Source organism: Poecilia mexicana, unplaced genomic scaffold, assembly GCF_051168715.1.
Source record: "Poecilia mexicana isolate PSO_F unplaced genomic scaffold, ASM5116871v1 scaffold_13, whole genome shotgun sequence".
In the NCBI taxonomy this organism is placed as follows: domain Eukaryota; kingdom Metazoa; phylum Chordata; class Actinopteri; order Cyprinodontiformes; family Poeciliidae; genus Poecilia; species Poecilia mexicana.
Window position 1 is genome coordinate 6,708,911 of NW_028263382.1, and position 25,885 is coordinate 6,734,795.

General features: G+C 41.2%; 1 protein-coding gene across 2 annotated transcripts in view; it reads right to left on the reverse strand.

Annotated features, from left to right (window-relative positions):
- Nucleotides 1-25,885, reverse strand: part of actn4 (actinin, alpha 4) — a 63,406-nt gene that overhangs the window by 20,799 nt on the left and 16,722 nt on the right. For both annotated transcript variants that reach the window (XM_014995526.2, XM_014995527.2), the window contains exons 2-3: nt 3,122-3,236; nt 1,457-1,576 (exon numbers count right to left, since the gene is read on the reverse strand). In XM_014995526.2, the coding sequence (XP_014851012.1) occupies nt 1,457-1,576; nt 3,122-3,236 (235 nt within the window). The remainder of the gene's footprint in view (nt 1-1,456; nt 1,577-3,121; nt 3,237-25,885) is intronic.

Sequence of the window (25,885 nt, forward strand, 5' to 3'; positions counted from 1 at the left end):
TTTCCTCAGCCCGTTTTCCAGCTGATGACCTTCAGCCGGCTGCTTTCACAGAAGGCCAGACTCAAAGTTTAGGATGGGCAGCCATGTTTGTTTTAATGTTTTTTGTTTCAGTATCAGCTGAATCATGCTGCAGGAATGTCCTGGTTGTCCTGGCAGAGTGGGAGAAAGGTCACTGACCGCTAACCTTCGCTAAACACACAACGACCTCAGTGTGACGAGGTGGCCCGGTTCTGAATCTGTGGGACTCGAGACATTTAACCAGCATGTCAGGATAAAAGGCTGAATACAGAAACTATTACTCCAGTTTCTGTATTAAGGGAAATGTAGCAATAAAGAGAAATTTATTTAAACATCCCTTTAATTATTCATATTTATCTTCATAGACTAAACCTCTTGCACATTTATTTGTAAAGGAGTTGATCCAAGATGCAGCAGAAGAAGAATAAGTCGGAATGGAAAATAAAAATATTAAATAGGAAAATATATACAGAAAAAAGGAAAATGCCTGAAAAATAGGAAATATGAAAAACTAAAGTGAATACGATTAAAATTGTGAAAAAATATCGCCCTTGTTTTACTGCCAGGATGATAGAAATTGATGTATTGACTGATAATTAAATGGTCAATTTTTTAGTTTTAGATAAAACTAAAAACACAGAGTAAATGCCCGCTTGTGCCAACATTTTTTTTTCATTTTCTTGCACTGTGATCATTTTAAAAGTAAAATTTCTAACATTTTATTGCATTAATTTCAATTAATTGTTTTTTTTAATAAAGAAAAGTCCAGAGCGGAACCTTTGTATTTGCATGTTTCTGGTATGCCTGTAAACCTGACGCACAAGCTACATCCGCTAAACGTAGCCGTTTCTCTTGTCCCATCGTTGGTTAATTTCCACTTCAAAACGATCTGATTGGACGCTGGATAAGACTGTTGTGTTCAAGTTGTGCTAAAAGAAGTTAGCCACTTAGCAAAGCTACTCAAGCCTAAAATAGCATCTGAATGCTAACTATGTAGCAGCTAATGCTAATATCTGCGTCTACAGTCAACATTTCAAAAGAAGGTCTGAATGACCAGGGCTTCTGAAACTAGCTTATTTTGCTAATTAAAATGTGATTAATGCTTCACTACAATTTATGTATTTGTGTCTTATTGTGGGCTTTATTGGTCCTCCGTACGGTTAAATCTTCCTTAAGTCAGATACAGAATTGGACAACATGTTTCCAGTCAGACTGCAGTAAAAAAGTGACTTTTCCAAGCCGACTCTGAACGCAGCATTTGGACGTCGGCTGTATTAAACCACCATGTGTCTCCGTCTTTCATCTCCGGCTGATTGTCAAACCGTTTTATTGTCGGCCCAGGATCATTTATCAGCTGGTTCTGGATGTAAACAAAGAATCGCCCCAGTGAATCTGACTGGTTCCAGCGGTGCCCCTGACCTCCATCTTGTTTTCTTACCCTCAGCTCCGATGGACACCAGCTTGACTCCCTTGCTGGCGATGAAGTCCAGAGCTTTGTTGACGTTGTTGATCTTGTGGACCCTCATCTTGCCTCGCTCCGGCTTCGGTAACCGTTCGCCTGCAGAGACAGAGGAGGGGGGGTGAGGACGCGTTTCCGCACGCTCAGCAGAACGGCCGCCCCGTCAGGGAGGCTAAGGTTACCGCGGCGACGTCGGCATCACTCAAAAATGAAGTGAATGTGAGAGGAAGCCGCAGGGTTGCTACGGTTTCTGAACTTCTCCAGGCTGTCGAGGGAAGAACTGGCAGGAATCTGAACGTTTCTCAGATTAAAAATACTGTATTGATCCCAGAGGGAAAATAAATGTCGTTTTAGCTCATTAACTAAAACAGAGTTTTTGTAGATGGCTGCTGGCCGGAAAGATCTCCTGTAGCAGCCTGTGTTACAACGAATCTGAAGAAGCCTCTGACTGAAGACAATAAGGTTTCCAAAGACCATCTCAGGAAGTTTAGGAGTCCAACACAGACAAACAGAGACAAATGGTTGGATCCACAAACAGAGATGGGTGGTTGGATGGATGATAGATGAACAAACCCACAGACGGATGGATGGATAAACAGAAAGAAACGGATATATGGCTGAGTGGACAAATGGAGAGACCAGTAGATTTTTGGATGGACAGACAGACAGATGGACTCAACATTTGTTGATGGAACTGAATTTCTTTCCAACTATTTTTCCTTTCAAACCTGGAAGCTCCTAAAACAACTTCCAGGTTTTCTGGATGAAGCAGGAAATCTGACTGAAGAGACCGTCCACCGACCCGTCCGTCCACCCACCCGTCCGTCCGTCCACCGACCCGTCCGTCCCCAGACCTGACCGTCCACCCACCCGTCCGTCCGTCCACCGACCCGTCCGTCCCCAGACCTGACCGTCCACCCACCCGTCCGTCCGTCCACCGACCCGTCCGTCCCCAGACCTGACCGTCCACCCACCCGTCCGTCCCCAGACCTGACCGTCCACCCACCCGTCCGTCCGTCCACCGACCTGTCCGTCCCCAGACCTGACCGTCCACCCACCCGTCCGTCCCAAACCTGACCGTCCACCCACCCGTCCGTCCCAAACCTGACCGTCCACCCACCCGTCCGTCCCCAGACCTGACCGTCCACCCACCCGTCCGTCCCAAACCTGACCGTCCACCCACCCGTCCACCGACCCATCCGTCCCCAGACCTGACCGTCCACCCACCCGTCCGTCCACTGACCCGTCCGTCCCCCGACCCTTCCGTCCACCGACCCGTCCGTCCCCAGATCCGACAGTCCACCCACCCGTCCGTCCGTCCACCGACCCGTCCATGATCCTGTCCCCAGACCCGTCCGTCCCCAGATCCGACAGTCCACCCACCCGTCCGTCCGTCCACCGACCCGTCCATGATCCTGTCCCCAGACCCGTCCATCCCCAGATCCGACAGTCCACCCACCCGTCCGTCCGTCCACCGACCCGTCCATGATCCTGTCCCCAGACCCGTCCATCCCCAGACCCGACAGTCCACCCACCCACCCACCCGTCCATGGTCCCGTCCGTCCGTCCACCCGTCCGTCCGTCCGTCAACCTGTCCACCGACCCATCCGTCCCCAGTCCCGTCCCCGGTCCGGCAGAACAGACCTGAGATGACCTCCAGCAGCAGCATCAGTTTGAGTCCATCCCTGAAGTCTTCCTCGATGTTTTCGATCTGCGTCCCAGCTTTCCTCAGGTGGGAGTTGCACCACGCCGTGAACGTCTAAACAAAAAACAGAATAAAAATTATCCTCCTCATTTCACGACAACAATCTGACTTCTCAGAAACAAACATTTAACCAACATCAGGAAACGGCAAGTAAGAATATAAAGGAGTAAATGTCTGGGAAAGTTGAAAATAAAATACTAAAAGTTTTGGATTAATCTCAGAAATGTTCATGTTTTTACAATACACCAGTGAAGTGAATACACTTCACTGGTGTATTGAGGTCTATAATGACCTCAATACACCAGTGAAGAGAACAGAGGGAATCTTGGATAATTAAAGCTGAAACCAAGCATCAGCTTCTGGAATCATTTAAGCTGAACAGAATCGATAAACCAACAGAATCGATAAACCAACAGAATCGATAAACCAACAGAAACGATAAACCAACAGAAACGATAAACCAACAGAATCGATAAACCAACAGAATCGATAAACCAACAGAATCGATAAACCAACAGAATCGATAAACCAACAGAAACGATAAACCAACAGAAACGATAAACCAACAGAATCGATAAACCAACAGAATCGATAAACCAACAGAATCGATAAACCAACAGAAACGATAAACCAACAGAATCGATAGACCAACAGAATCGATAAACCAACAGAATCGATAAACCAACAGAATCGATAGACCAACAGAATCGATAAACCAACAGAAACGATAAACCAACAGAATAGATAAACCAACAGAATCGATAAACCAACAGAAACGATAAACCAACAGAATAGATAAACCAACAGAATCGATAAACCAACAGAATCGATAGACCAACAGAATCGATAAACCAACAGAAACGATAGACCAACAGAAACGATAAACCAACAGAATCGATAAACCAACAGAATCGATAAACCAACAGAATCGATAAACCAACAGAATCGATAGACCAACAGAATCGATAGACCAACAGAATCGATAGACCAACAGAATCGATAGACCAACAGAATCGATAAACCAACAGAATCGATAGACCAACAGAATCGATAAACCAACAGAAACGATAAACCAACAGAATCGATAGACCAACAGAATCGATAGACCAACAGAATCGATAAACCAACAGAATCGATAAACCAACAGAATCGATAAACCAACAGAAACGATAAACCAACAGAAACGATAAACCAACAGAATCGATAAACCAACAGAATCGATAGACCAACAGAATCGATAAACCAACAGAAACGATAAACCAACAGAATAGATAAACCAACAGAATCGATAAACCAACAGAAACGCCACTGCAGAGAAGCAAACGGATCCAGACGGTTTGATTCGTAATCTAGTAAACAAAAACATCTGTATGGTTGCTGTGCATTCCTGAAAAAATGTGTTTTGAATCATTTTATTTTCAGGCAGCTCGTGGAACGGCCGGAGCCTCGTCACGACACGATTCAAAAATAATAAATCCATCAGCCCAAACACACGATAAGCGCCGCAGGATTCCTCTCCCCAAAAATCATTTAAAGCTTGAAAACCTTGCAAAAGTAACACTGCAGCAGAAACGCATGGAGATCTAAAATACAGAAGGAAAAACCCCATTTCAGCTTTTATTCCAGGTTTTAAAAAAAACTGCTAAAAATAACATTTTAGTTTAGATTTAAAAGTCTAAGCAAAATATGCAGCCAGTTGTCTAAGAATCATTTCTGTCCTGTTCCAGATAAATAAAGCAAATGTTATACCATACAACCAAAAACGCCCCCACAGGCCAGGAGGGGAACAGGTTGCTCAAAGAAATTTAATAAAAAATGTTGACGAGACGCCATGTGACCCAAACCGGGTCAGAAACAGAACAAGGCCCTCAACCGGCAGCAGATCATGACTCTAGACATGCCGACATTTAAATTATTTATAAGCTACAGCTAATTGACTCAAACAGAACCGTTCTGCTCACTCAGTTTTAAAAAGCTCATTTAGTGTTTGGGTTTGGCTTCCCAGAATAAAAACACCTTCACCCCCCCGCCATGTTTGTAATTCCTCCTGTTGAAAAACATTATGACAGGGTGCTGCTGGCCGCTCCGCCCCTCTGCCCACGGTCCCCCTGGGCCGGCGGCACAAAGCGCCCATTGAGCCCGCTGGATAATAGCACCCTTCAGCCCAAAGCCACCGAGTGTGTGTGTGTGTGTGCGCGCACGCATGTGTGTGTGAGAGACCCCTCCCCCAGAGGGCCGGCAGTCCAGCCTCTCTCTCCTGTCCGTCTACGAGCGGCCGGAGGAAGAGGAGGGTGGAGGGATTTTCAGTGGGCAGCGGCAGCAGGACAATGGTCAGCCTGCCACAGACGCGCAGAAATGGCAACAATGCAGCAGGAAGTGGCGCTGCAGTGACAGGAAGTTGCAGACAATCGGTGAAGATGCATTAATCACCTCGCTGGAGTTGTTAAAAAAGTCCAATTTATCATCAAGAAAAACGCTTTCCGGTTCGTGTCTGGATCTCATCAACATGAAGATTTTCATAAATCCCTGTTTTTATGCAGAATATTGACTGTTTACTTAATTTTGATCTGAATTTTACTGAGCAAAACCAGTTTCCTGCAACATTCACACATCAAGATCAAGTTGTTCAACATATTCCACTCATGGCTGAAGTAGGGAGGCAACTAACAATTATTTTAGTAAATCGATTAATCGTTAAAATATTCAATTAATCAGATAAAAGTTTGACACATTCTGCAGAAATTTTATTCGACAACTTAAGCTTTTGTATGCAGTATTAGAAATACTTTGAAATATGGAAATATATTCCTTTAATATAAATAAAACTTTATTGCATAAAACGCAACATATTTCTTTAGTGAATAATCGATTAATCACAATTTATCTAATTATTCGTTTCTGTGCTAAAACGTATTTAGCCAAGTTTAATAAATGAAATAAAATCTGATTTGGGTGCAGTAAAGTCAGCTTTTTGATCTTTTGACTAAATTTGTTGACAACCATTTTAATAATCGATTAATCACGATTAATCGTTTCAGCCTTTGGTTAAAGTGTTTCATTTGCAGCCAGATCTACCTGTGAACTCCTACATGTATGCATAAGAACATTTGGGACTTGTTAACGCTTGTTTTCCTGCAGCTGAAGGCCACGGTGAGCAGATCCTTTGTCCTTCGTCCAACGTCAGCGTTCGTACCAAACCCAGCAGAGCTCAGCCTCCCTGCAGCCGCTCAACACACCCAGCCATTATGAAGCCTCCTGTGCAGACGTAACAGCGCCTTACTGTAAGAGCAACATTTCTGAGGCGCTGCAGTGATTTCCGTTAAAGCCCAACAAGCCTGAGCATGCAGAGCTGCTCCCACACTGGATCAACAGTCCCTCCACCACGTTGCCGCGATTCTCTGACTGCTGCTCGAGAAAATTACTGATTTCTGGCAGCTTTTTCAAAAGGTTGTGGATTTTCTAAGCTACATTTTTGTAGCAGTACAAACGATTAATCGTTTGTACTGTTTAGAGCGTTGAACCCCAAGGTGTCAGGAACTGAAGCTTTGCCTAATACAGCGTTTCTCAGATAAACCCAAGATGCATCAAAACTTTGTCTTTTTTTTTTTTTTTTTAGAGAATCTATAGAGAATCAAAACTCTTAATCCTGGTAATTCTGAATAGACTCAAAAATCCATTTTTCAGTCGTAAGTCTCTGAGTATATTGCACATCACGCATCAACTCTCCCTCTGCATGTATTGTCAATCATTCTGACTGTTAAGCTAAGCTGCCAATTTAAGTTAGAGGATTTTATGCACAAACCTATTTTTGTTTAAATATAAACTGATGGTGCGAGACCCTATAGAAATGTTTTAAATGGTCTCGTTAGTCACATTATTTAAACAGAATCTCTAAACTATTTGATTAGAAAACTTCCAGAAAACTGCAAAACAGCCAAAACACTGAGTTCCTTTAAATCAAAGCTAAAAGTGCAGCTGTTTAAAGTATTTTCATTAATAATTACTGGAATATTGACAGACATTTTTGATGTGTATTGATAATTTTAATGATGATGTAAAGTTGCTGAAATGTGCGACACAAACTGGATTTCAAAATGGTTTCTGAATCAAATCTCTAGACACTTTAAGACTCGTGTTTCTGTCGTCCATTAAAGAGCAAAAACATGATTCTGTCCCAAAGTGCATCTCTGCTGAAGCTGCCGTTGTAATCTTCACTTTTCTGGCAGAGCTCCAGACAGGCGGAGACCTGCAGCGTGTTGCAGGATGATCCAAACGGCGGACATGTTTTCATCAGATCCTGAGTCTCATCATCCGTCCCGTTCTGGATCTGTGGCTGCAAGTGAAACATGAAGGAAAAGCTCTGATTTTCTGCCGTGTTTCGTTCCGCTTCGGCCCGTTTGGGTCGGCAGAGGGAGGAGAGCCGAGCAACAGGTGCAGCATGCGACTGCGACCTTTAACCCTGGCGTGCCGTCATCCCTCATACGCAGCTCATCATGTGATCCGTCTGCTTTACGACGGTCAATCCCGCTCAAAACGCCGGCTCTGCTCGAGGGAATCTGCTCGTGTTCACCTCCTGCTAGATTTAATCGGCTGCATTAAGAGTTAACCGGTGAATCCTGTTTAACCTGACCGAGTGTTGGCGCCGTGACCTCTGACCTCAGCCAAGGATAACGAGCTGAAGGACAGCAAATCTGGATCTGAGTGTTAAGACGGTTCAGAGCGTGAAGCTCTTAGGTAACTGCTGCTTCCATCAGGCTGTAGCCGCCTCATAAAATCATTTACTTCTGGTTGTTTTCCACATCAGTGAACTTTAACTAGACACCTGAAGTTCCTCCAGCAGGATTAAGCTGCTTCGCTGTGGACCAACGAGCTGCAGGTCACATGACTTCATCTGCTGGGTTAACAGCTGCAGAGGCTACATTTGTAGAGAGGAAGAAGAGGAAAACTTTCACATAGCATTTAAGGTTCTGATGAAACTGGGTCAAATCTCTGCGAGCGTTTCTAAAATAAAAAGGTAGCGAAGTGGCGTTTTTATTTTCCTTTTATACGTTGGGACACAGATTTTATCCTCACCAGATGCTCAGAGCACAGATCCCACAGCATCATGAAACAATTAATCGGTTAATCACAATCGATTATTGAAATCAACTAATTCAGTAATTATTGTTAACTGAAGTGTACAAACTTAAAAGGCAGTTTGTCGACACAGAGCAGTAATTAAACTAAAACTGTACAAAACACATTTTTGTAAAGCTCAATCTTCCATCCATTATTAAACTTCTCAGTTTTGGCTTAATCTGGTTTATTTCAGCATTTTTTATATTAAAATAAATCTGTTTAGCACGCAAGCAGAAAGGCCTGAGCTTAAATTAAATGTTTATTTTCTTATTTTAAAAAGAACTGAATTGTTTAAATGCATCTTTTAATCCATTTTTGATTTTACATAAAAAACTTGAGTGGTTAAAAGAAAAAGTGCTTTTTTTAACCGATTACTCGCCAGGATAATCGATTGCTCAATCTTTTTTATGGCAGCTCTAGTCATGATGCTAAATCAGAAAAAACTAAGATTGTTGCTCGATTCATCATTTACAGATCATCATGAGTGTTTCAGCGACTCCAAAGTGGAAAGTGAGCCGCCAACAGAAACGGCCTCGACTGCAGAGAAACCTGAGGAGTCGAGCTCAGAGTCTGTGATGCGTTCACTGACAAACGGCTTTCATAATTTCATAATTCTAATTTTCAGACATTGTTTACGTCCAGATTTGCTGCTTGTTCTTCTGGTGCAGGATTATGATCCATGTCTGACGTTAATGACGCTAAAGTTTAATAAAACGTTTGAGAACTTGTGGAACTAAATCGCATCAGATTTTTTGTGAAAAGTTTATTTTTTTTCTTTTTAAGAAAAGTTGGGATCTCCTAGTTTTCCTGAAAATGACCGTAAATCCTTCTGGGATCGTCCGTTTAGTCTAAAACAAACCTGACCCCTAATCCACTTCCTCTCTGATCTGATGGGGTCAAAGGTTACAGATAAGACTGATATCAGATTAAAGAGACAAAACCAGGCAGAAAAACACACCACAGAGCAGACACACCCCTGAAAGTCCGTCACACATACTTCACACACACTCCACTCCTTGAACAGGAATGTACTCTAGTCACAAAAATCCAACCACCTACTCACACCTGCCACATGCTTGAAGTTCACCAATTAGTCCCACACCCAATTTCTCAACCCATCTGCCGTGTTTAGGCTGCACACAAGTCATGTATGTTAGCGACCCATTCCCCCTACTCACACACACACACACGCACACACTCTCAGAGAGATAAGGGTGTGTCCTTCTAGGATTGGAAAGAATGAGCCAGGTTGAAAGCTGCTGTTGCACAACGCCTGGAGATCTTCTCATGACGGCAGCAGAGGGTGCGTGCTTTCTGTGGATCACACGCCCGTTTTTCCTCCCTGTTACACACCGATGAGCTCATCAGCAGTTTGATGCACCGACATCAAACTGCGACACACTTCTCCACAAGAAGTCCTTCAAACCAGGTCTGACTCAGCCCAGAAGGAAACCAGAAACTAGAGACCAGGCCTGAAATCTGGGCGTAATGACGGACTCTGACCTGAACCTGCACAGCCACATAAAGACGGTTACAAAGTTGGCCTTCTGTCACCTGGAGAACATTTCCAGCACTAAGTCACTAACATCTAGACAAACTCATCCATGCATTGAGCTTCTACTGGATCCCTGGAGCTCAGAGATTTTAATCGATTACTCATCAGAATAATTAATCACTAGAATAATCGATGGCAGACCTACTGTTCTTGGTGTTAAACTTCACTTTGCTTTAATTTCTCGCTGCAATCGGCTAAAATGAAACCCTCAGAGCGGCTCACAGGAAGCTGGATGGCCCCGACCCACCCGGCACCGGCGCTGTGACATCACCCTCCACTGGTTTGAGGAATGCGACATGCAGCGGCTGCATGTTGGAGCGCATCCTCTGCGCTGGATGGTGCTCTGAGGCCTGCAGCGCTCTGGTTTGTCCTCTGAGGGAATCTGCCACCAACCGACTCCCCTCCTCTGCTGAGCTCACCTGGATGCAGGTCTGCACCCGCCTGCCCCGCTGGGAACCAGCTCAACCAGCCGCCAGCTGCCAGTGGAGGTGTGAGAAACAGCAACCGACGTCTCTGGAGCCCGTCGATCAATCAAGTTTGTTTGTGTTGCAAATTTCAGCGTTGCACCATGAAAAGCTAAAAACCATCGTCAGCACCTCGTCTAGTCAGGAGCCGTGTGGGAACGCCATGTTTTTGGGGAATATGCCTCTTTCATGGACGACATTTTCCCACGATTTGATTCTGATTTTCAGGATCATGAATCGATTCAGAAACGATTACAAAATCAATCAAGTTAATTTGTGTAGCACATTCCAGCAGCTTTACATCATGATAACATGAACACATCCTACTGTCACCAACAGTAAAACCATCAAATGTTTTGTCAAGTACCGTCATCAAAATCATCAATACACGTCAAATATGTTGGTCAACGTTCCAGTTTATGGTTCAAAAGCAGTGCTACACAGATGGGACTTTAGGATGTCAGTGTTTTGGGTGTTTTGCAGTTTTCTGGAAGTTTACTCCATGTTTGGTTCTGGTTCTGGATGCAGACCAGAACCTGAAGACCTGAGAGGTCTGGAAGTTTGATACAACAGCAGCAGATCTTTAAGCTGCTCAGTGATTTATGAACAGACGTATTTTAATCAAATAAAACTGGCAAAACCTGCTGATTTCTTATTGACCACTTAAGCTGGTTTTGTATTTGAAACATTAAAAGATACAAAACAAATTTCTGAAATAAAAATCATTGTTTCCTAAAACGCAGCAACAGCATTCCTGTAGAGAACGGTTCGATTTGTAGCAAAGGATGAATCTGCAGATAAAAGATATTCCTAACAATACTTTTGCTCCACTCAGCTTAATGCTGCAGATTATTTTGTTGATTATTTTGATTAATCAATTGATAATTGGGTAACAAATGGTGCTTAACAGATGTTTTTGTAAAGAATTTGAACCGGATGGAGTTAAAACTTCCACTTTAGGAGTTCTGGGTTCAACAGAAACAGAGAAAGGTTGTTTTTTTTCTCCATCTTAAATGTAAAATTTATGCATCATTTGTACAGAATTACTGCTTTGAGTTTGTTGTTTTAGCAAATTGTCTTTTTTGAGTCTCTATATTCCAGTTAATCAATTACTAAATTACATTACAACCATTTCAATGATTGATTAATCTGATTAATCGTTTCAGCCCTAATTATAAGTCAGAGATTCCTCTATTAACTGATTCAAGGCCTGGTTGTGCTGTGGTGCAGGGGTTAAGCACAACCCACATATGGAGGCCTTAGTCCTCGACGCAGCTGTCGCAGGTTCGATTCCCAGCCTTGGCGACCTTTGCTGCATGTCTTCCCCCTTCTCTCATTCCCCACTTTCCTGTCAATTAACAGTCAAATAAAGGCCACTAGAGCCAATTAAAAAAAAAACTGATTCAAGGCCTGCTTACTGCTTACCAAGTGGAGATGAATATCTTTGTTTGCTTTTTAAGAGTCAAATTTCATCACCAGATAACTTTAAGAGTTTCTGAGCCTTTAATCTCAGCACTGTGGATCACCGAGGCATAAAAATGTTCTTTGATTCAACAGATAAACTGTAACATACAGAGTAAGTTCCATGTTGGATCCCAACTTCTTTAGTCCGCTGCCCGTCTTTGTATTAATTTAAACACAGAATCAGAGAAGCAGCAGAGGAGACTGGTCACTAACTGTGACCTAAAAGTGATTTAAAACCAAACTTCTGCACCGTTTTATGCTGCAGCAGCTCAGCTCTGAGTAAACACTGAAACCAAAATCGAGGAAACTAAAAACAAGAACAGCAGCGACAGTAAAAGTTTTATATGGACGTTTTGGCAGGAGGAGCAACCTCAAGGAAGTTGGACTGGATCTGCCGCTGCACCAGGCCGGGCCAAAACCAAGGAGTCCAGCATCCGGTCCGGTCCGGTCCAGTCCGGCTGCAGCGCTCCTATTCTTAGATTAAATAAAGGGCTGTGCTGGGAAATTAAATTACTATTAATGTTTCATCTTATTCCACCACAAATTACAAAAATTTTTAACAGAAATTTACTGTAATTATCTGGTTATTGTTAAATCTAATAAAAGGTCTGCGTGAAAAAACAAAATCTTATCAAGTATTTTGGTTTATTTTGTAGTGCAGATATTGTGGTACACTTAAAATAAGACAAAACTAATAAATTTGTTTTCAGCAAGAAAGGAAGCTTGTTTTAAGTCAATAATAACTTCATATAAATGAAAAAGTTCCTGTTCCACTGGCAGATTATTTCACTGATGACATTTTTCCCCACATTACCGACCGGGTGCAGCCTGATCCTACCCCATCTCCTCACTAGCTGCTGGCTAACGATGACTAGCATTGGTTTTAGCTGTCACTACAATGCTAAATTTTAAATATATGCCTGATATATAAAATAAAAATGCATGCAGTGCTTCGCTACCAATTGTCAACATTATGACAACCAGATAACGAGGTCAGGAAAAGGTTTTAATTAAAAAAATAGCAAGGGAGAGTGAAGTAGTTCAGTTATGCTAGCTTGACCAAGACAACACTAACATGTAGATGTGATGAGGAGTTCAGTGTTTCATTTCAGTTAAAAAAAAAAAAAAAGCGACCTAAACATAAACTGACAGATCATCAGTAGAGCAGGTGTTTAAATTATCTAATCTACCACCGTGTTAGCTTAGCTAATAGCAGCATTAGCTAATCTACCACCATGTTAGCTTAGCTAATAGCAGCATTAGCTAATCTACCACCATGTTAGCTTAGCTAATAGCAGCATTAGCTAATCTACCACCATGTTAGCTTAGCTAATAGCAGCATTAGCTAATCTACCACCATGTTAGCTTAGCTAATAGCAGCATTAGCTAATCTACCACTGTGTTAGCTTAGCTAATAGCAGCATTAGCTAATCACGTATTACTAATCACAAAACAAAAACCAAGCCTAAAAATCATAAAACTGAATGTTCTGTTCTTTATGTGGGAAATGTTTGAGTGTTTATTGCTGTTGAATCCTGAAACAGAAAGTGGCGTTGTTGTCAGTTGCTACTGCAACGAGTCTCTGTGTAGCGTAGCCGACACACAGAGCAAGAAAAGTGGTTTTGAGTTGTTCTTTAACGGTTTTTCTGCATTAAATTAATAACTTCTTCGTCTCCAGGGCTCATTTAGTTAGCGGTTCTACCGCTGCAGCGCGGCTACGGATGGCGAGTAAAAGAATCGAGTTTGTCCCCCAGCGTTGTGCGCATGCGCAAAATTCTCAGACGTAAAACAACAACATGCAAGGGGTTGATAAGTGAAATAAGTGAACTACTACTCATCACTACTGAGGAATTATTGACTTAAAACAAGTTCCTATATCTGAAAGGTCTTCTATCAGTTAGCTTTGTCTTATGTCAAGTGTACCAAGACATTTGCAGTGGAAACTAAACAAAATACTTGGTTAGATTTTGTGTTTTCTCAGCGCGGTGTAGATTTCACAGCCAGGTTCCTGCTGGCCCATTCAGACGGCGGCGTAACCAGATCTGCAGCTCGCTACTGTACAGCAGCAGTGCAGGAACGGGACACCGTCCCCCGCAGGCCCAACCGGGCAGGCGGCGCAATTTCACATCTGCACAACTCAGACAGCTAGGAAGGAGAAGAGAAAAACAATAAAAATCCTCTAAAACAGAAACAAGCAGGCCGAAACAAGGAGCGGCGGCGACCCAGAGCGGGGAGATCGACGCCCCACAGCAGAGCAGGGGTTGCTCCGGTCTCATTATCTCCTCAAGTCTGGACAGGTGATCATTAACATGTGTGCACAAACACAGAAACAGAGGGGGCCTCTGCTCCTGCTTCGTGTGCTGACAGGTAGTCTGGAGCACACACACACACACACACACACACACACACACACACACACGCACACACGCGTAATTGCTGTGTACTTCTTGGCCGGCCTAATGCCCCTCAGATATACCATTATGTGAGTCAACAACTTAACACAGACTGTTTTCAACAAGCTTCCTCGCTCACTGAGGAGCCTTAATATAGCAGCAAACAGAAACAAAAGGAAAGAACTGGAGGGGAAATGACTGAGAAAATATGGAGATAACTGCAGCTGGAAAGGGCAACATGACTTTTTGTCCTAGTCTGTGTCACGTTTTTGTATCTTCAAGTGAAAAACTAAAAAAAAAAAGACATCTTACCAAGTATTTTTTAATCTGCTTTACCGTACAAACATATTTACTTAACTTGAAATCAATAAAACAAACGTACAAGTAACTTTTCAATAAAATCTAGGAGCGTGTCCAAAGTGAGGTAAAAATTTGGCAAAGAGAGAAGAATTGATGAAGCCAGACCAAAGACACTTGGTAAGATTTTGTGTTTTTGTAGTGCACAAACAGGATTTTAACTGTTCGACTTTAAGGTCTGCTGAACGGCGTCCTTATGTGACATTTAATTTGTCTGAATTAACCTGGATTTAAAGCAGATTTTTGGGAAGGATTTTCTGTAAAGGTTGCATTATTCATCATGGCTGGGCGTTCCCATCAGATTAATCTGACAAATAGTTTCCTCTTGTCAAACATTTACTGTGTAGAAAAAAAAATTAACCAGACACCAGCCATTTCAAATGGGAATAAGTCTGAACTGCTATTCTGGTCGTTTCTACAAAAAGCAGCTGCTTCTTGATTGGAGCTTTGGTTGTAAACAGTGATGGTTATGGCTGCTGTTTGAACTGAACATTCATCCTTCAGCGTGATAAAAATATGCTGACTGAAGCAGATATTCTACATTTTAAACATTACAACTGTTTTATCTCTTGTTAAATGTTAGAAGTTGTTCAGATTTAATTTTATATTTGTAGATAATTTGCTGACACTTGAGTTCACCAAACAGAAAAGTTAAAAACATTTAAATTATTGTTCAATTTAAAGAGGCTTCATATTTTCTCTACGGACCAATCATCACGCCGTTTTGATAAAGCACCTGGCAGTGACCAATCACAAGCCAGCAACTAATTTGACCTGGACTGCAGGTTAGCATTAAGCTAACACCTTTCATGTCAAGTGAAACAACAAACTAGATTATTAGCATCAGGATGCTAACGATTAACCTTTTTAATGCAACTAGTAGCATTGAGAAGCTAACACCTAGCATGTCTAAGCTAATGACATACTGGATTACACTGAATGCTAAGGCTAATCACAACATTAATTACTTTAAAAGTAACAAAGACAGTAAAGATTAGCACGAATGAAGCAGTAAAGGGAACAACTAGCATGTTTAGGCAAATATCCTAATGTGAACTATTGGGAAAATAATTCACCAAGAACAAAGAAAATACCAATGCAAATGGCAGATGGTTGCAAGCATTCAGCAAAAGATTAGCATTATTCAACAACTAGCAGTTGTTAGCAAACCCAGCTAATCCACTTCATTTGCTTTCGCTGCTCCTCTTTAAATGTATCTTGAATGGCTACAGCGACACTGGAGTAGCCACTGGTCGTATTCCACCCAATACGACCAGTGGAAAAGTCAACTTGAACAACGTCTTTCTCTGAATGCATGAAGCCTCCTTTTCAGCTTTGGGTTTGCAGCTCAGGTATTATTTTAGCTTTTGACATCAGGTTGTAAAAACACCTCCTTGTTGCCATGGTTGCACATCATAACTGTCCAAAAGTTTTTTAAAAACAGCAAAAATCTGATGCAAACATCTTGTAGAGTAGAAATTGTTTGTGTTTCAAGCTAGCAAACCAAAAATGCTACAGTAGTTGAATCCCAAGTTTCATTTTTGGAAAATACCAACTTGGTCCATAAAACAAAACATCTAATCTCGCATTACTGCTTACATGATGCATTCTAGATTTTACAAATTAGCATTTCATTCTCCACAACTCAAAGGTTTAAACGATAAAGAGAGAAAGGAAATGAGGGTGGGAGGAAAAACTAGACGAAAGGCTAAATGTCAGTTGCAGCGGCCATTTCTCCATTCATTCAAGTCTCTTCCTGCCTTTGTTGGTCGCCGAGTCCCGCCAGGGGTCAAAACGCTGCGATGACCACGGCGAGCGTCTAGTCTACATCAGGATCAGCGAGAAAATGGCTTAAAAACTGAATACGGTTTACAACACTCACCAAGAACCAGAGTCCTCCAGTAACCCCTTACATTTACACTAACTTTACGAAAAAAAATTACTTTTAGGAGTATTTGTACTCCTCCATAGTCTGAATAATTTAATTATGACGTATCATTACTCTTATTTGAGTACAATTTCTGGGTTTCCTACCCACTGTATGAAAAACAAACATGTTTTAACCAGAAATTCACCAGACAGACACAGACCTGCAGTTTCTGTTAAAGTTTCTGTTTTTTATTGAGAGAAACTGATTTGGAAAAACTTTTTTCCCTGATTTTGTTTTGTTCAACATATTTTTACACAAATTAAAAATGTATTTGGTAAGAAGTCTACTCAAATACTGAGTAACTGATCAAATGATCAATAATTAAACCAAAATATGAAGTTAAGTGGAAATTTTAACTCAGAAATTTAAAAAGTTGAACATTTTCATAAGTGTTTTACTAAAAAACTGATTTTGAAACATTTTATCTTATTTATATGAATTTTTGTCCGTAAAATATCAAAATTCCCACTTAACTTTATATTTTTGTCCGTCTAATGATGTCATTTTAAATATCAAATGATTGAATTTGATCAGTTACTCAGTACTGAGTAGACTTCTTACCAAATACTTAATTTCTTGCCACTTTTCACGTGAGGAAACTCATGTTGAAGTGGTTCTGCTCTTACTCGAGTAGTTTCTGGGTTCTCTGCCCTCCTCTGTTCGCAGCATAAACATCCCTGCCGTATCCAGGATGAACTCCAGCTCATGTCAGCCATATTTGTGGCCTTTTCCCCACCAAGAATGAGTATTTCACCAGAACACGAGGCCACATCTCGCTGCTGTGTGTCAACAGAAACCGGCTGAGACTTGGGCAACGCAGCTTTACTCCATATCTCTCAGTCCGATGTTGCATAACTGTGTTGACATTGTCCACCGCAGAAACCTCGCGTCCATTTCTTCACTCGGCCCGTTGGGTTGATACGTTGGACCAGAGAATTTAAATATCTGGCAGAAGATTTTCACTGGCAAACTAAATCCACTTTGTGATAACAGGCTCAACAAAGCAACTACTTTTCACCGTTTTCACCAGGAAACCAAGAGCTTAGAAATATTAATCCTTCAAAGAATGCAGGATCACAAAGGCTCTGCAGCTTTTAAGGAGGAAGTAAAAACTGAAGTTAAAGTTACCACCTTTCTAACTTCCTTAAGGAGGTAATGAGTGCAACAGGGTGGCAATAAGCTGAGGAGTCAGGGAGGATAAATACCACCCAGAGCGAGAACAATACATGGGGAACTACGGAGGGTGAAGTGTGCCATTAATTTAATAAAACTGGAAATAAATACAGAATTAAAATATATGCCTCATTTAAATAAAGTGATTTAATTTTAGAAAACTAAACATCAACATTCCTGTGCTGAAGGACATCATGAATCAACTAAAACTGTCAACTTTGTCCATCTACCTCAGTGGGCGGGGTCAGAGCTGCTTTTATAGAGACCCTGACGTCTGATTGGCTGCTTCAAACCGCAAGTAAAGACAACTTCCTCCCAGTCTGAGGTCAAAATCTGTACTGTACAGCACAGAAACGGCTTCAATAATGTTTAAATTGTTGCAATACATTTACAAAAAACTCTTGGTGAGAAACTCCAGCCTTGCTTTAAAATAACTAATAATTCACGCGAAAGCGTTAGCTGGTGTTAGCTAGTGGGCGGGGCTAACATCAGCTAAGCCTGGAGAAATCAATAGTACTATTTCAGACAAAGCTAGAGACAGTTTGTAGTAAATAAATGATTTATTGAAGTTGTTTCCACACTTCCAGAGAAAATATTGACAGTGGTAACAAACTTCTAAGAAGTTGTTTTGACTTGCTGCTTGAAGCAGCCAATCAGACATCAGGATCTCCCCTAATCCCGCCCACTGAGTTTATATCGTTTAAATTTACTCATTTTGTGCTTCAGTACAGGAACAGCTATACTATAATTCATATTTCAAACTATGTTTATTGTAGTTCTGTATTTTTTCAGGTTTAATAAGTTAATGACATTTATTTCAAAAATTTACTGTAATTTGGCACTGCTGACTCTCCATACAAAAACAAAAATCTCCTTTTAAGAGTAAATCTGAACTGCTTTGAACAAATAAAACTCAAAAGAGAAAGTTGATTTGTGTTCATGTCCGCGTGTTTAAATAAAAATAGTTTTCTGTCGTCAGCTGAATTTTTCTGTGGCAGATTGAAGCATGAGGGAATTTAGTGAAACACAGGAAGTCTTCCTGGAACCAAATAAAAAGACGAGACACTTTAAAACTCTGCTGACTGAACATTCACTGGTTATAACAGGCAGAGAAGTCAAAAACTGTACTCATGAGCAAAAAGGTTTTGTGTAAAAACTATACGTACTGAGTAACTGATCAAATTGTTATATTACAATTATTCATATTAGAAACAAAAAAATAAAATCAAGCAAAAAAATTCTTCTAAATCAGTTTCTTTCAGTAAAAAAAAAAACTTATGAAGCTAAAAAAAAACTGCAAGTGTGTCTGAAGTTTTGGTTAAAACATGTTTGTTTTTTATTCAGAACGTAGAGAATCCAGAAATTTTATTCAAAAAAGTTGCTAAAGTAAATGTAATTGAGTAAATGTAACTAGTTGCTACCAAACTCTGATATTTGTGGACATAAAACAAAGTGCAGACTTCTTTCTGCACACTTTTACTATTAATCCTTTCCAGATGTGACTTTCCCTCCTCCGGTCGATTCTTCGGCAGAAACACGTTTTGCCGTCCGTCTTGTGGGGAAGACTCCACCCGTCTCCGAACAAATCAAACGCCTCGCTTTTTCACACTGCATTTACGTCAGCTCTGCTCAACGCGACGCCAGGAATGTGTGCTATGCTCTTCCTCCCTCCAGCCCCCTTCGATGCATCCTTCTCTACAACTCAGACCTCATTTCCTTCCTCATTCCATCATCATCATCATCATCATCATCTCCGATGTTTGTCTCCTTTCACAAGCAGTCAGTCAGGTTCAGATGAACCATCTGCAGACTGTGAAATATTGACACGGATGTGCTAAATTACAAACAGTTTAAAATGAAAGCATGCCCCTGTAACTGTAGGTCAGGGTGTCCAAAGTGCGGCACGGGGGCCATTTGAAGCCCCTGGAATGATTTAAACATGATCAGGTGGTTAAAGTAGATGGAGAGTTTTTACTTTTTATTGATGAAAAAATGCATAATGTTATGTACAACAGCACACATTTGTCTTTTAATAACCACTTTGTTCTGTTTAATGTCCTGGGAAATGTGACCACATCTATCCGGTGGGTTTTCATCAAAAGACCTAAATCTGCTTTTGATTAAATTTGTTAAACTTGGCTGAGTACAGCAAGCGTTTTAAAAAGAAAAAGTTACCAAAATAATAATCTAATTGATAATACAAAAACAAACTGATATACTCTTATCAAAAATAAAAGCTGCAAACTTTGGGATCTACAATGAGGCAACTGATCATTAGTTGATCACACTTTCATGTGTGATCAATTCATGAACAAGGTCAATAGATAATCATCTGATAGAATATTCACTGAGCCGCACAGCATTCTGGGAGACGTAGGCAGAGGAAAGACTTTAGCCGTGCTCTCACAGAGATAAGCTAGGCTGGTGGAATCAACCATCTCACTCACTATTCGGTTGCCTAGCAACAACCTGCTCAGCAACAGGCAGTTTCAAGTTCCCCCCAAACTTCGGTTACCTAGCAACAACCCGCTTAGTAACTAGTGCAGAAGCAGTCTCAAGTTTCCCCACTTTGCCTCATAACTGCTTAAAAATAAAAAACTAAAGAATGGAGTGAAAACTGGGTGAAAGGGCAAAGGTCACGCCACCAGTTTGGTAATTATTTCAGATATTTAAAAAAAAACAAACAACTAATCAATAATTATCAATAGACTGATATGAAACGTGAATATTGTGATAAGGTTTTCAGCCCCATTTCAAAGACGAGGGTTAAAAATCTTTGTCCAAGCAGTGGGTTGTAAAATGGTTAAATCAGTTTCCTGCTCATCTCCTCAGCAGGTCTAGTTAAAGGTCTGGTGCAGCAGCTGTAACCAGTTTTAAAAAGCTGTTCCAACTCACAGTCAACATATTGAGCTCAATGTTGGCGTCTCGTATCAAGCCATCACTTTTTCCCTCCTCAGCCAATCGACTGCTAAGTATTCCACTTCCTGTGTTTCAGAGGCACAGGAAGCAGAGGGGGTGGAGGATGTCCATGTTAATTCCCCAGGAATGTGGCAGATGAATCCCACTGTACAAGACGTCAAACATGAAAGCAGGGAAAGCTGGTAAAACTGAGCGTTTACAGCCTGTCCAATCATGACACATCTGACTGAGCCCAACAACGAAAGGGCAGGGGAAGTTCATGAAAGAGCGCCGCGCTGCTGCGAGTCAAAGGAGCAATCCGACTCGTGCAGAGAGCCAAGTGAGGTCAGGAAGAAATGCAAACTCCAGATGAGAGGTGAACAGGCTGCGTTCAGGAGGGAGCCGGCGGCCTTAGGGGCGAGGGGAGAAAGGAAAACATTTCTGCATTTCTGAGCCGTGTTTATGTACGTAGAAGTCGCTCAGGAAAAGAAACTAAAAATAGAGCCAGACTTGCTTAAAACTGAAAACAGCGACCGAACTTTGGTACTGATTACTTCAACGTAATGATGTGATTACAGATTACTGAGCCATCTCTTTGAAAAGCTACTAAATCAAAAGTTTAACACACACACTAAATGCCCGTCAAGCTAATAATCATGTTTTTTGTGTTCATTTTAATACTTAAATCAGTTTAGCACAAAGTTAATAAAGCAGCTATAAATCATGTGAACCATGAGCTACATTTCCAATTTAACCATCTGTAGACGCAGCTGGCTCAGTTTTCTTTCACAAGTTTTCACATTAAGTCCATATTTGTAATCATTATGATACCATTATAAGTTATAAGCACCAATCAATCCACACTGCTAGCTAGAAATGCTACCAATGCTAACGACCATTTAACCACATCTTTGTTTCTCAAACTAAATCCGTTTCAGCTCCATTCATACTATTAGTTTACAATGTCAGGTAATAAAACTACCTGGTAACTATTTCAACTGTGAGCCGTTGAAATGGCTACACATTAAGCTAGCTGTTATGATGCTAATGTTAGCATGTTAAAAAGAAAGTCAGAGGAAGATGCTACAGACTTAAAACTATCTGGTCTTTGTTTTATAGCCCAGTTTTAAAGCGACTGCTCTCACATGGACGGCTGTGTCTATTCCTAAATGACTGTCCATCACTGAAAGGCTAGGAAAATATTCTGAATGTTTTCACATATTCTTATATTTCTAAAAGGAAAAGTCAGAATCAGTCAAAGTCGCCGACAGGAATTCAAAGCGTCTTTAGTGAAGTTGAAAAGATGACGTCACCAAGTTGCACTTAGTCATCATAAACTTGTAGTACAGCTGGGAGTGTGATGAACATTTTGTTATAAAGATAATAATCCCAGAACATTGCCTAGAGACCAAAAAGGGTGCGACTAACACCTGGTTTCTGCCATTAGACTGCACCCAGAGAAACACAAGGCTGAGATTATGTTCATGTCATTTTTCTTCCCTATAAGCAGCCATTCCCTCTGATGCACTGCAAAAACCACAAAATCTATCCAAGTATTTTTGGTCTAGTTTCTAATGCAAATTTTTTAATTCACTTGAAATGAGAAAACAAGTAACTTTTCAGCAAGATAAAGAATCTTTTTTTAAGTCAGTAATTCCTTAATATTGATGTAAAAGTTCTTGATCCATTGGCAGATAAATCAGTTTGCAATATTTTCCCCATGTTGAGTGAAATAATCTGCCAATGGAACCAGCGTTTATTTGTCAATATTAAGGAATTATTGACTTAAAACAAGCTCCTATATCTTACTTGTAAGTTAGTTTTGGTTTATTTCCAAAGCATCAGAAACTAAACCAAAAATACTTGGTAATATTTTGTGTTTTTTCAGTGCGTGCTCTGACAGCAGATATGTCCACTTAGTTCAGGTTGACGTTCACTTAAAAGGAGACAGTTTGGTACCCAGTGACCGTTTACCGAATGTCTCTCCTGGGTTGACCTTTGCCTTTCCCTGACGTACAAGCCGACCCTTTCAGTTACTCATTCTGTTCGTTTCCAGCTGTTTTCCGGCCGTCTCCAGTAGCCAAAGCGGTGTTCCCTTTCCTTCGTCGGCTTGACCTCCCATTACGAAACCAGAACGGTTTAATCACTGAATGAGCTGAGGTCACCGTTATTACAGCACACACACGTTCCTCCGCGTGAGCGTGCCTCTGCATCGACCAGATCAGGAGTTTGGCAGGCGCTAATAGCAGTTGGCAGCTGCAGGAGTCAGCTGTTAGAAAAACCGCTGGCTGAATCCTTCCAGAGCTACGAGTCGGTTCTCTGGTTCTGTTCATCAGATTAGGCAGCAGAAAACAGAACCAGCCACCCTTTGCTAGAAAGCAGACTATTATCTAGATCCCCAACACATAAAGATCAGGTTGCACAGGAGCGCAGCGGTGATTTAAACTACAATTATCTTGCTGATTAAGATGGACTGGTGCAACAAAAAGTAGGTAATTTACCTCCTTAGCGAAGCACAGGATCACAGAATAACAGATTTATACAGATTACTTGAAGTTTTTATTGTGAAAGACAAAAAAAGGTTTGAAGCTGGAAGTGACTCATGTAAGAACTGCCACTGAGTCAGTGACAGAAGAGAAAGAATCCGAATGACGATGAAAATGTATTTGGTGACGGCACATGTTTTTCATCAGGCGATGTTCTGACTGCCAGATGTCTGCCGCTGCCAAAGAGCTGAGAAATTCTGGAAACCTGATTTACTGACATGTGAAAGTCATTTGGCCTGTTTACGTCGCTCCGTGCTGATCGTCCACAGCATTAAAATCACCTGTTTAACCCAAACCGCCTCGGACCGAGAGCGACGCCGAGCCGTTTACTGCAACGTTGGATTAAAACAGCGTCGCATTTAGTCCAACCGACTGGACCTTCGGAGTCAGAACAGCTTTAATTATTACAGCTGGAATCTAGAGAATAGGCTGAACCTGAACCTTCAGAGCCACATAAAGACAGTTACAAAGTCAGCCTTCTATCACCTGAAGAACATTTATAAAGTCTCAGCAAGAGCAACATAAACTCCTCCATACGTTTATCTTTAGTCTCATTGATCACTGCAGCAGTGTCTTTACAGGTCTGTCTAAAAGAATCAATCTGATCCAGAACGCTGCCAAACATGGTTCTGCATCCAGAACCAAACATGAAGAAGCAGCTTTCAGGTTCTGTGCACCATAAATCCAGAATACACTTCCAGAAAACTGCAAAACAACTGAATCACCGAGTGAATTTAAATCTAAACCCAGCTGATTAGAGTTGCTTTTGAACCATAATAACTGAAACAATGAGCATCAATGGCACTTGTAATTCTTCGTTAATTAACTGTCTTCTATGACTTCGTATTTTGAGGTAAAACGCTTTGAAAGGCCTTGCTGCTGAAATGTGCTGCACAAATAAAGTTGATTGATTGAATAACGTTAATCTGGGTGGCGTCTGAAAGGCACACCAGTAGAGATTAATGGGAGCTGATGTGCTTTTACTCAGAACTGAAATCGGCAACTCATAATGGTACAATGAAAACACTCATTTACTGAGAAACAAACAACAGTTAGAGGCTCAAACTCTAAAAATGGGCATATTGCGATACTGCTCCAGCCAAACTGCGCTGCTTCCGTTTTTAAAAAGTTTAAACGTCAGTTTTCTTTCATGAGTGACTGATAAAAACCATCTGAAACCAGAAAGAGGAAGTTGTTGGTTAAAGAGCTGAAGTAATTGTGTTGAGAGCAGAACTGAGAAAGAAATTAACCTCCGTTTGTGAACGTGTACAATTTAATCTCAGAGAAAATGCCTCAGATATGTTGTAAAGGATACAAGTTTTCATTCAACCTGATGACTCATGAGTTGCGTTTGCTGAACTCAAGTTTTGTAGCCTTAAACTTGTTTCCAGTGTAGAAATGGCTGACTCATTAAGCACATAGCTCACATTTGCAGCAGCATTCAAAACTTCAACTAACTTATTTCCCATTTTCCTGTAAAATTAGAAAACGATGTGCAACTCCCAGAACTAGCCAACATAGCTAAAGATAACGTTAGCAACCCAATGCTGACTTTTAATGTCAAAAACATCTAGAGTTATACAAATTTAAGACAAAGGAAGGAAAAGTACTTTCAAGAGATAAAGGAAATTTTCAGTGAATTAGCTAACATTAGCAAGCTAAAGCTAGCAACCAACAATGCCAGAACATAGCAATTTCTACAATGTGAGGAAAATATACTTTTTATCTTAATGCACCAATGCCTCAACTGAAAGGAGGATGCTAACAGCTAACATTAGCATGCAAATGCCAACTACACATGGCTAACTGGGAAAACTCCCTCCACACACTGAGGTCAGACATGTCAGCAGCTCAGGAGGTAATCGCCTGTTAATGCCACCAAACGACCCCAAGTTCCACTTTGGACACCGTACACTTTATGACTCCAACCTGTTTTAGTGTATTTTCCAGTAAAAGTCTCTGTAAGTAGAATAAGTATTAAATTAGGCAAAAAGAGCAACGCATGAACCGTAAACATAAGTTCATCTACAGATGTGATGCTAAAACATATTATGGTTGCTTTCACACCTGGTAGTTGGTAAATTTGGTTTGATTTGGGACCAAAAGAGCAACTTTTATTACATTTTCAGCTGCGCTGAGTCAAACCAACCAAGCAACCTGTTTCCTTCCTCGCCTGAGGGGGCGCTGCAACAAGAACCGCTGAAGGAAACGACATGTAAACCTCTGAAGAAGCTTTAACTAAAAGGAGTTGCGTCAGATTTTAGAGGATGTAGGATTTCTTTTTTGTCTTTGGTAAAAAGCCAGGAGTCATTTCTCCTGTTACTGCTAGACTAGCACATTTGCTTTGGTTGATTTTACCCAGAATGCCCTGTGTTGTAGTCCACTTCCTGCTTTTGGAGTGGTCTATGGTCCACTTCGCTTTCACACATGCATTCAATCTGTGTCCAGTCCAAATGGAGGTTTTCAGGCGGAGCAGTTCAATTTCACCTTCACACCTCACCGACTGAAATGGTTTTAAACTCAAACAAACTGGAGTTGGATCAAAGTGAACCAAACGGAGCCGGTGTGAATGAACGCTTAGGTAGAAATGCATCTACAAACCAGCAAGACCAGAACAGTGTCAAAGCGTTCCAGCGTACAGAAAGAAGAAAAGAGCAAAAAGAAAGTAAAGCATAAAACTAAAACCTGCTTGGTTATTTCTGCACGTTGGGTATGAGAAGCATTCGAACTGAAATATTCACACTGGGCAGGGCTGCTTACTCCCAGACTGTGATGACAGCCAACATGTGCACACACCTCAAAGAG